The sequence below is a fragment of the Aquarana catesbeiana genome, linkage group LG05 (assembly GCF_042186555.1).
Source record: "Aquarana catesbeiana isolate 2022-GZ linkage group LG05, ASM4218655v1, whole genome shotgun sequence".
In the NCBI taxonomy this organism is placed as follows: Eukaryota; Metazoa; Chordata; class Amphibia; order Anura; family Ranidae; genus Aquarana; species Aquarana catesbeiana.
Window position 1 is genome coordinate 203,998,691 of NC_133328.1, and position 12,370 is coordinate 204,011,060.

A 12,370-nucleotide genomic window follows, 5' to 3' on the forward strand; every position below is an offset into this window, starting at 1 on the left:
GGGGGTGGAGGAGAACCCCGGAGGGACCAACCACCCCAGAGAGTACCCGTGATCCACACCACTCCGGGGAAGGAGAGGAGGGGACCCCTTACTTACCTCTCCAGCGAAAAAGCGTGGGTAACGCTCCCAGACAGATCCTCCTCGCCACCGAAGTGGGGCGGGCTGTCAGCCATGAGGAACGCTGCGACACAGGCCGAGACCAGGTCATATGCGACCTCGCGAGACATTTAACTCGCAGGGCCAGCCCCTGTCCAGTGGGGCTATGTCGCGGCCGACCTAGCACGTAGCTGTGGTCTGCGCGCGCTTGCTGGCCAGACTGGGGTGATCACTGGATCAAGCGCCCAGCGCATCGCCCAGCCTGGCAGTTGTTTGTAGATCTCACCGGAAAAAAATCTAGGAAAAAGAGAAAATAAACAACAACAAAAAAATTCCCAGGACTAGAGATCCCAGCAGGGAACTAGGTCCTTACTCCTGACTAGGCAGAAAAAAACTGAATACCTAGAGCAGGGAGGGGGTTATATACTGACGGAGGACAGCCCGTGGGTGTAGCCAGGGGTTTTGTGCGGAGATGATATAACCCTACCGTTCTGAATAAAGAAGGCTGTGTCTGTCAATGAACAAATGAGAAATAACTGATGCACTGCATGCTCCCAACCTTGTTTAGTTTAGGACATATATGTATACAGTGCAGTGGTCAAGACTATGTAATACACAGAACAAAAGAAAAATACGCTGCGCTAGAGTGTGCTAAATGTGCTACTTAATATTATAGCATGCTGAAATTACTGCGCGTATACAAACGCATGTGATCATAAATATATATAAGTAATTTATACCCTCACAGGGTAAGTAAAATTATTGAGTGGTAAAAAAGCACAAGTGGAGAGGCGCCTCTGGGTGCAGTCGATTTTTAAAAATCAATTTAATAGACAACGTAAGATCAACTCACATGTAGTATAAAAATGAAAAGCATGGCATCAGAAAGTCGAGATGACGTTCCCACACCCTATGACAAGATCCGTGCTGTGTACGATGACCGGGGATCTTCTGAATGATGTAAACGCCGGCTGCGGAAGAGTGGCCTCAGAACAAGGCTTGGAACACACTGGATGGCTGGCAGCAGGGAGACGACGTCATCAAAAATGGACACGTTTCATGAGCGTGCGCACTTGGATGCTCTGCAAGTCGCGCTCCTTCCTCAGCAAAGTCTGAATACCATAGAGAGGGATTAAATAAAGAAAAAAGACACAAGGGCGGAGCTGGATGAGGCAATGAGGGGGAGGTTGGAAGTGATAATGAAATTAGTAGACTAACCAAATTAAGATGTAAATACTATAATATGCAAATAAAAAATATGGATATAGTATGCTGGTCCGGACTGAGTATATATAATACTGGTAGGGGAGAAAAATATGTATATATAGTCTAAATGAACTAATGGACATATATAAAGTAGTAAAATAAAATCTGTTATTTTGTATGCTGGATATGAAAATTATATAACATATGTAGGGATATATAAATAAAGTGAGAACATTATTAAACATAGACGTACATAAATTGGCAGGCAGTACGCATGCTGAAAATTATAAATATATAAGACAGAATGGGTCTACATACAAAACATATATGATATAAATAATTAAGTGGGATAATATAATAGCTCGCAATATGCTGGGATAAAATGTGGTAATAAAACGCAATGTATATGCGTTTACACGCATATAAAATGCATACGAACGCACACACACATACCAAATGTATTAATATGGATATTAGTACCATAAAAACATGTATATATAAGAGATGTAATTTAAAAAAGGAAACAAAGATAGGCGGAAGTATACTAACAAAGATGAAAGGTGGGTTTATATAATGGTGGAAATTTCTATACCTTCATTCATTCCACCAGGTGAAAGGACATCTAAATGATAAATCCAGTAAGTTTCTCTAGCGCAGAGTTTTTTGAATCGCTCTGCAGCTGGAAGAGAATTGGGGATTTGTTCAATCACCCAAACTTGAAGTCCTTTCGTGGATTGTTGGTGGGCTTGGGTAAAATGTTTAGGCACACTGTGGGCCACCTTTAATGGGTCAATGCCACTTTCGATTGACCTCCTATGCTCCCCAAACCTGGTCCTGAGAGCTCGTATAGTAGGCCGCAAGGGCAGGCAAGTCCATAAACTACAAAGTCTGAGGAGCAGTTGTAGAAGTCCTTCAGTGTATGGATGACCCCCTTTGTGGTGAATGACTTTTTACCATGTTGTACGTATTGGCACGTTTTGCATAAGGGTTTGCGGCACTGGAACATCCCAATTAATGGAATGAGTATGGGCTTGTCCAAGATAGTGCGTTTGGATCGGATTTTGCTGGGAGCTCGTTTTTAAATTAGGTGCTCTCCGATATGTTACCAGTGGTTTATCTGGAATGAAAGGTTTTAGGAATGGGTCCTGTAATAGTATGGTCCAATGGTCAGCCAAGATTTTCTCCATTTTCCTGAATTGATGATGAAAGGTGGTAGTGAACCGAACAGTGTGGTTGGGTGGTTCACGCAATTGTTTCGGAGGTTTCCTTTTTAAATAATATTGAAATGCTTGGTCGATGAGAGCTGGGGGATAGTCCTTATCCCTGAATTTTTTAGTGAGTAGAGTACTTTGATCGACATAATCACATTCTCTTGTGCAGTTCTGTCTGAGTCGACAGAACTGACCCTTAGGGATAGTGTTGATCCATTGCGGGAGATGGCAACTGTTGTAATGCAAAAAAGAGTTTCCCGCAGTGGGTTTGACATAATTCTTAGAGATGATGGTGAGGGTAGCTGGATCAAAGCCCAACTCAAAATCAAGGAAAGATAATGTATCAGGGTTAGTAACATAGGTAAAGGATAAACCATATTGGTTGTCATTGCAGTGATCGACAAAATTGTCTATCACATCAGTAGGACCATCCCAGATGATGATGATGTAATCGATGTAACGACCAAAGAAAACAATATTGCGTGCATATGGGTTATTGTGGAGGATATAAAAGTTCTCCCAGTAGCCCATAGCAAGGTTGGCATAGGAGGGCGCGAAATTTGCCCCATAGCCGTACCCTGTATTTGTACAAAAAAATCCCTATCAAACTGAAAATAGTTGTGTGTTAGACAGAAGGAAGTAGCGTCCAGAATGAACGCTGCCTGGCGCAGGTTGATAAGGGGATCTTTGGCTAGAAAAAACTCTAATGCTAGTAGGCCAAAAGAATGGGGGATGGATGTGTACAATGAATTGACATCAAGTGAGAGCCAGACATAAGTCTGCTCCCACTTGTAGGCAGACAGAAGTTCAAGGAGATGTGTCCCATCCCTAACGTAAGACTGTAGCTGTTGGACAATGGGTTGTAGAAAATGATCAATGTATAAACTCAAGCCTGTGGTGACACTGTCCATAGCCGCTACAATTGGTCTACCGGAAGGGTGGTCTAAAGTTTTATGAACTTTGGGGAGATGGTAGAAGTAGGGGATTTGGTAGAAGTCTTGAAGGAGAAAAGACTTCTCTAATTTATTGAGAATATTGTTATGGAAGGCCGTGGACACTAAGGTATGTACCTCTTTGGCAAATTCAGAAGTTGGGTCTTTCTTGATTGGCTGGTATTTAGTGGCATCAGATAGCAATCTTCTTGCTTCTTCCATATATAGTCACTCTTATCTTATACGACAATTCCACCACCCTTGTCTGCTGATTTGATAACTAAATTGTCAGCTTCCATCAAGGATTTAAGGGCTCTGGTCTCTAGCGGTGACAAATTGTTCGTTTTGATGGTACTGGAGGACTGACAAAGCTTTTGAAAGTCTGAGAACACGACTCTATAAAAGCTCTCTATATATGGGCCTTTAGCTTGGATAAAAAAAAACGACTTAGGCTTAAAGGGGGTGTGTATGACCGGGGGGGGGGGGAGGTAGCAGTGTGTTGAGTAAGAAGATAGGCAAACTCAGCATCAAACAGTGAGTTATCCATATCTCCGGCAGAACTAAGGGCAGGAGATGATAAGGGAGAAGTGGCATTGACCTGAATGTTCTTTTGTTCTTTGATATAATAGTAACGCTTCAAGGTAAGGTTCCACACATACCTGTTCAGATCCTTAAAAAGAAGAAATGGGTTGGGTTTATTGATAGGTGCAAAATTAAGGCCTCTACTCAAGAGTGAAATATCTGCATTTGACAAGTGGTGTGAAGATAAGTTGAAACTCTTCACTGTTTCCTTATTTTGGATACGTTGAGATGATTTTTTATTTCGTCCTCCTCTGCAGCCTCTCCGGTGAACTTTCTTTTTCTGGAGGCTGTTTGAGGAGGACTGGACAATAAAAAAGGAGAAGTAGAATGGGTGTATTTGTTAGTGTGAAGAGGATTATTGTCAGATGTAGATGCAATGATATCTGCACCCACCCCCCCAGTCATACACACTCCCTTTAAGCCTAAGTCGTTTTTTTTATCCGTCACAAGCTAAGGGTCCATATATAGAGAGCTTTTATAGAGTCGTGTTCTCAGACTTTCAAAAGCTTTGTCAGTCCTCCTGTACCATCAAAACTAACAATTTGTCACCGCTAGAGACCAGAGCCCTTAAATCCTTGATAGAAGCCGATAATTTAGTTATCAAATCAGCAGACGGGGTGGGGGAATTGTCGTACTAGATAACAATATTCTCAATAAATTAGAGAAGTCTTTTCTCCTTCGAGACTTCTACCAAATCCCCTACTTCTACCATCTCCCCAAAGTTCATAAAAGTTTAGACCACCCTCCCGGTAGACCAATTGTAGCGGCTATGGACAGTGTCACCACAGGATTGAGTTTATACATCGATCATTTTCTACAGCTCACTGTCCAACAGCTACAGTCTTACGTTAGGGATGGGACACATCTCCTTGAACTTCTATCTGCCTACAAGTGGGAGCAGACTTATGTCTGGCTCTCACTTGATGTCAATTCATTGTACACATCCATCCCCCATTCTTTTGGCCTACTAGCATTAGAGTTTTTTTTCTAGCCAAAGATCCCCTTATCAACCCGCGCCAGGCAGCGTTCATTCTGGACGCTACTTCCTTCTGTCTAACACACAACTATTTTCAGTTTGATGGGGATTTTTTTGTACAAATACAGGGTACGGCTATGGGGAAAATGTTGTGCCCTCCTATGCCAACCTTGCTATGGGCTACTGGGAGAACCTTTATATCCTCCACAATAACCCATATGCACGCAATATTGTTTTCTTTGGTTGTTACATCGATGACATCATCATCATCTGGGATGGTCCTACCGATGTGATAGACAATTTTGTCGATCACTGCAATGACAACCAATATGGTTTATCCTTTACCTATGTTACTAACCCTGATACGTTATCTTTCCTTGATCTTGAGTTGGGCTTTGATCCAGCTACCCTCACCATCATCTCTAAGAATTATGTCAAACCCACTGCGGGAAACTCTTTTGTGCATTACAACAGTTGCCATCTCCCGCAATGGATCAACACTATCCCTAAGGGTCAGTTCTGTCGACTCAGACAGAACTGCACAAGAGAATGTGATTATGTCGAGCAAAGTACTCTACTCACTAAAAAATTCAGGGATAAGGACTATCCCCCAGCTCTCATCGACCAAGCATTTCAATATTATTTAAAAAGGAAACCTCCGAAACAATTGCGTGAACCACCCAACCACACTGTTCGGTTCACTACCACCTTTCATCATCAATTCAGGAAAATGGAGAAAATCTTGGCTGACCATTGGACCATACTATTACAGGACCCATTCCTAAAACCTTTCATTCCAGATAGACCACGGGTAACATATCGGAGAGCGCCTAATTTAAAAACAAAAATAGCTCCCAGCAAAATCCGATCCAGACGCACTGTCTTGTACAAGCTCATACTCATTCCACTAATTGGGATGTTCCAGTGCCGCAAACCCTTATGAAAAACGTGCCAATACGTACAACATGGTAAAAAGTCATTCAACACAAAGGTCACCCATACACTGAAGGACTTCTACAACTGCTCCTCAGACTTTGTAGTTTATGGACTTACCTGCCCTTGTGGCCTACTATACGTAGGCCGCACTATACGAGCTCTCAGGATCAGGTTTGGGGAGCATAGGAGGTCAATCGAAAGTGGCATTGACCCATTAAAGGTGGCCCACAGTGTGCCTTAACATTTTCCCCAAGCCCATCAACAATCCATGAAAGGCTTCATGTTTGGGTGATTGAACAAATCCCCAATTCTCTTCCAGCTGCAGAGCGATTCAAAAAACTCTGCGCTAGAGATACTTACTGTATTTATCATTTAGATGTCCTTTCACCTGGTGGAATGAATGAAGGTATAGAAATTTCCACCATCATATAAACCCACCTTTCATCTTTGTTAGTATACTTCCGCCTATCTTGGTTTCCTTTTTTTAAATTATATCTCTTATATATACATGTTTTTATGGTACTAATTTCCATATTAATACATTTGGTATGTGTGTGCGTTTGTATGCATTTTATATGCGTGTAAACGCATATACATATGCCTTTTATTACCACATTTTATCCCAGCATGTTTTTATGGTATTAATTTCCATATTAATACATTTGGTATGTGTGTGCGTTTGTATGCATTTTATATGCGTGTAAACGCATATACATATGCGTTTTATTACCACATTTTATCCCAGTATATTGCAAGCTATTATATTATCCCACTTAATTATTTATATCATATATGTTTTGTATGTAGACCCATTCTGTCTTATATATTTATCATTTTCAGCATGCGTACTGCCTGACAATTTATGTACGTCTATGTTTAATAATGCTATCGCTTTTTTTATATATCCCTACATATGTTATATAATTTTCTTTGTATTTATGGATACTTCCCATGCGTGCGCATTGGTGCTCTGTGGGTTTAGCTTGTCCTCCTCTTTCCAATTTTCATATCCAGCATATATAATAACAGTTTTTATTTTACTACTTTATATATGTCCATTAGTTCATTTAGACTAAATATACATATTTTTCTCCCCTACCAGTATTATATATACTCAGTCCGGACCAGCATACTATATCCATAGTTTTTATTTGCATATTATAGTATTTACATCTTAATTTGGTTAGTCTACTAATTTCATTATCACTTCCAACCTCCCCCATATTGCCTCATCCAGCTCCGCCCTTGTGTCTTTTTTCTTTATTTAATCCCTCTCTATGGTATTTAGACTTTGTCTGCTGAGGAAAGAGAGTGACTTGCAGAGCATCCAAGTGCGCACGCTCATGAAACGCGTCCATTTTTGATGACATCGTCCCCCTGCTGCCAGCCATCCACTGTGTTCCAATCCTCATTCTGAGGCCACTCTTTCGGAGCCGGCGTTTACATCATTCGGAAGATCCCTGGTCATCGTACACAGCACGGATCTTGTCACAGGATGTGGGAATGTCATCTTGACTTTCTGATACCATGTTTTTTAATTTTTATACTACATGTGTGTTGATCTTACGTTGTCTATTAAATTGATTTTAAAAAACGACTGCACCCAGAGGCGCCTCTCCACTTGTGTTTTTTTCAGCTCTTTGGAATATGGTTTCTTCCCTAAATTGATGGCAGCCTTGTGTGCTTCCTGTGGACGTTTTTTTCCCTCTCCCAATACCACTACATAGCTGATTTGCCTGTGTATGCCAGATGGACTATATTGTCAATTACTAGGAGATTTGTATTGGGACTTTTATGATCTCTGTGTTGATGCACCTATACTTGTGTTCAAATTATTGAGTGGTGAGTGCTCATAAATGAGTAATCAGATATGAAATGTGATATATATACATAAACGCATCAAAGTGCAAAATGTGCTAATAAGTATATCTAATTTCAATAATGTTCAAGTACATAAACATAAATGCAGATAAATTCCAAAAAAGTGCTTAGTGCCACACAGTTCATGTGAAAAAACAGTCCTTATTGGAAACAGATCGTATAAGTAAACTGTGAAGTCCTGCAAATAAATAATAAAGGTGCTTATGCGTGATGTCCACTGGTGATGTAATTGGACATGCTCATAACTCTCTTTGTGCCGCAGACCATGCGATGGTGTAATCCAGTGACCTCCCAGGTAATATGCTCACCTCAGAGCGTGTGACTTAGTCGCTAAACAAAGTCGAACCACCCCAGGGCTCTATGCAGATCACAGGATCCCAGGCTTCAATGCGGAATTCACAGATGGATGAGAAGAAATAAACTATATAGTGTGATATTGTTTAAAATTTATTCAAAAAATAAATACACTCCCCAAATGGGGTACTCACAATCGTAAGGTGCGTCAGTGCAGCGCTCTAAACAAAGCATACGGTCAATGCATCAGTGAGGGTATGGTGTGCGTCTCATCAAATGGCAGATCCGCTGCCTGTCGCTCCGTCCTGGCCCCTCCCCAGCAGATCTGCCATTTGATGAGACGCACACCATACCCTCACTGATGCATTGACCGTATGCTTTGTTTAGAGCGGTGCACTGACGCACCTTACGATTGTGAGTACCCCATTTGAGGAGTGTATTTATGTTTTAAATAAATTTTAAACGATATCACACTATATAGTTTTTTCTTCTCATCAATCTGTGAATACCGCATTGGAGCCTGGGATCCTGTGATCTGCATAGAGCCCTGGGGTGGTTCAAAAGTGTGATTTGACTTTGTTTAGCGACTAAGTCACACGCTCTGAGGTGAGCATATTACCTTGGGGGTCACCGGATTACACCATCGCATGGTCTGCGGCACAAAGAATTATGAGCAAGTCTAATTACATCACTAGTGGATATCACGCATAAGCACCTTTATTATTTATTTGCAGGACTTCACAGTTTACTTATATGATCTGTTTCCAATAAGGACTGTTTTTTCACATGAACTGTGTGGCAATAAGCACTTTTTGGAATTTATCTGGCACTAAGCACTTTTTTGGAATTTATCTGCATTTATGTTTGTTTATGTACTTGAACATTATTGAAATTAGATATACTTATTAGCACATTTTGCACTTTGATTTGTTCGTGTATATATATATCATATTTCATATTTGATTACTCATTTGCACTCACCACTCAATTTTACATACCCTGTGTGGGTATAAATTACTTATACAGTATATATTTATGGTCACATGCGTATGTATACGCGCAGTAATTTCAGCATGCTATAATATTAAGTAGAACATTTAGCACACTCTAGCGCATCATATTTTTTTTTTGTAATTGCCATTTGCACGCTTATGAGACGCGTTTAACGCACACAGTTGGGTAGTGTTTTCCATCAAGCATAAGGTTTAGTGTGGCTCGCAGGATTTTTTCCTTTTTTTCTAATGCACAGAACAGCTTGTAGACTTTAATGGTCAGGGGTTAGTACCCCTATAGTGGTGGCAAGTGCCACTTTAAAAATTGATGGTCAGTGGCATGTGCCCCCTTAAATACTGGTGTTATAAGTGACTGCTGGTGGTCATTGATCTTTTTCCCCATAACAGTGGTGGTCAGTGTGCCCCCTGCATGGTCCATATGCTCCTTCTTTACTTCCTTTTTGCTCAGTATGACCCCGCTCCCCCGTGCTGCTCAATGTTTCACCTCACCACAATTGGCCATCACAGTTCAGATCACAGACTAAAGGCACAAAGGTCCATCAGTGTGGCTCTGTGCCCATAGTCTGATCTGTACTGTCTAATGACACTTTGATCACAGGCATTTAAATGGTGCACTGGCCACCCTATCCTTATTATAAACAACACTCCAGAAGTAGAAGTTCACCACCCAGCCAGTTTAAATATAAGTAAATAGAGAAGTGGTTAAAATGATTCTGCGAGAATAAAAATGGAGCCGCCACGGTTGGTTTGCTTTTAAAAATGCAGGCTGCAAATTTGTAAATTAGATCTAGGCTTCCCTACCTAGCAAGCAACTAACCAGGAACAAGTATGCAGTGCAGGAATTTCAGAGTTTTGAGACTTCGCTGGCTGCTTGCTTTTTCCTTGTTCATGATGCTAATAGGAGAGCTTTCTGGAGCTTGCAGAGTCAGCAAGGGCAGCCCATATATTTCCAGTTTTCCAGGTTCGCCTTAATTCTTCTGCTAGGTTTGGCAAAGACACTGGATGACAGTTGTAGCAAAAAACAAAGTCCCCTCTCCTGATATGCAAATAAATGTGTGCACGTATATTAAAAAGGAGAAATAAAGTCAAAGCTATTTTGGCAATACTTCTCCTATGGATCACAGGAGTGCATTTCACTCTGCACTCCTGTGATCCATAGGCTGGTGTCGCTCATGACTTTACAGTTCAGATCCACCCAGATGCCTGGATCGGCAGCTGGCCCAATTCTCTCAGTGAGCCGCTAAGAGACTGAGGCAGCCACTCCTGCTCCCTGCACAGCCCAGCGCTCCAGTGAGCGCTGGAGGGGCAGAGCAGAGAGCCAGCGACTGACAGTCACTGGCTCTCTGCAGGCTGGAGACCAAGAACTGAGCGATCAGCGATCTTTGATCACTCAGTCTTAGCGGTGGCTGGGGACAGCTGCAGCTGGGATCCATACTTCCCTTTTAAATTCTGTGCTAGTGAGTTATGAGACGTTCAGATTTCAAAGCAGCGATGTGTAATCCACTAATTGAATCTATATGGGGTTTTGAGTTTGACAGTTAAGTACTTTGCACAGAACTGATTTTTTCTATCAGTAGTACAAATATGACTAAATTTTGGTAACAGCTGATAGGCCTCTACATTACATTTTTCTACCAGGGTTGATAAAACAACAGTAAATCAGAAAATGTGTAAATTCACAGATGTAAATACAGTACCTGCAGGAGATTCAGGGGGTGAATAAAATTGTCCATCTGATATTGGTCCAGGTGGCAAAAGAGGAGCTTGTTCACGAACGCTTTGTATCATTAAACGTCCTAAGAATAAACATTTTTAAAATGTTAAATTGTCATTATAATGATGTCATATATTTGTCTTAGCTTGTGGCTTGCATTGCTCTAATTAGTGTGCAATAAAAGTATCATATGTTCACCCAACCATCGTTTCAGTAAAAGCTTCAGATTCAGACGTTCGCTATGCTGCACCGATGCTTTGAGTCGGCCGAATCAATTTTTGATGACGTCATCCATCTCTCCGTGCAGTACTCTGCCTCTCCGGGAGAAACACAGAGCCTGCATGGTGGATAAAGCCCCATCCCCTTCACTGAAGCAGAAAGTCAGCTGATGAGCCAGTACAGTGCAGGGGGAGGAGCTCAAGGAGACCCGACATGAAGAGAGGCTTCACTGGAGGCACGGGAAGGGGGAAAACAAACTGAGCAGCATGGAAGAGGGGGAATCCACTGACACTAATAGCAGGTAAGTGCAAGTGTCACTGATTCCATCCCTCCACTACCGTCACCCCTCTGCCTCATCCCACCATGCCAGTCTGATCCCACCATGCCTCTGATCCCACCATGCCTCTGATCCCACCATCACACTATGCCTCTAAACCCACCATTATCAGTCTGATCCCACCATATCACCATGCCTCTGATCCCACCATCCCAGTTTGATCCCACCATGCCTCCGATCCCACCATGCCTCAGATCCCACCATGCCTCAGATCCCACCATGCCTCTGATCCCTCTGATCCCACCGATCCCACCATGCCTCAGATCCCTCTGATCCCACCATGCCTCAGATCCCTCTGATCCCACCATGCCTCAGATCCCTCTGATCCCACCATGCCTCAGATCCCTCTGATCCCACTATGCCTCAGATCCCTCTGATCCCACCATGCCTCAGATCCCTCTGATCCCACCATGCCTCTGCCACTGGAGAAAAATTGTGTTTTCTGACCGCTTGAATTTTTGGATAAAAAGTTTTTAACCATGCGCACTTGCGCAGTAATCGTGATGCATTGCGATGCATCGCGGAATTGAATTGAATTAGACAAGATAATCGTAATCGTATCGAATCATGAGACCAGTGAAGATCATGCTTTAACATATCCCCCAAACCTGCAATTTAAAGGATTTGTGTGTCTTCAATGTAGCCCATAAAGCAGCTTGAAAAGGCCCTCTCCCTGTTGTACTTTTTTTGCCATTGGTACACGTCCCCTAAAGTGGAGCCCAGTCTCACAAGAAATACGAATGGTATACCAAGATTTACCCCACGTGGAATTCAGTGGGGTTTGGGGAAACACATTTTAAATATTCAGAATTTTCCAATTCGAAACTGGCTGCGAGTCTAACCCAAGCAGATTTACTAATGCCTAGTAGGCTTTAAAATAGCTATAATATAAACATAAAAATTACACATACATAAACACACAATATTTTAAGTCAAATATGTTGTTTGTATATGTGGATATCAATTATTAGTG

General features: G+C 41.9%; 1 protein-coding gene across 2 annotated transcripts in view; it reads right to left on the reverse strand.

The window, feature by feature from the left end:
- The window catches only part of STARD3NL (STARD3 N-terminal like), a 120,477-nt gene that overhangs the window by 14,419 nt on the left and 93,688 nt on the right, over nt 1–12,370 (reverse strand). For both annotated transcript variants that reach the window (XM_073630495.1, XM_073630494.1), the window contains one exon: nt 10,825–10,923. In XM_073630495.1, coding sequence (XP_073486596.1) covers nt 10,825–10,923 — 99 coding nt within the window. The remainder of the gene's footprint in view (nt 1–10,824; nt 10,924–12,370) is intronic.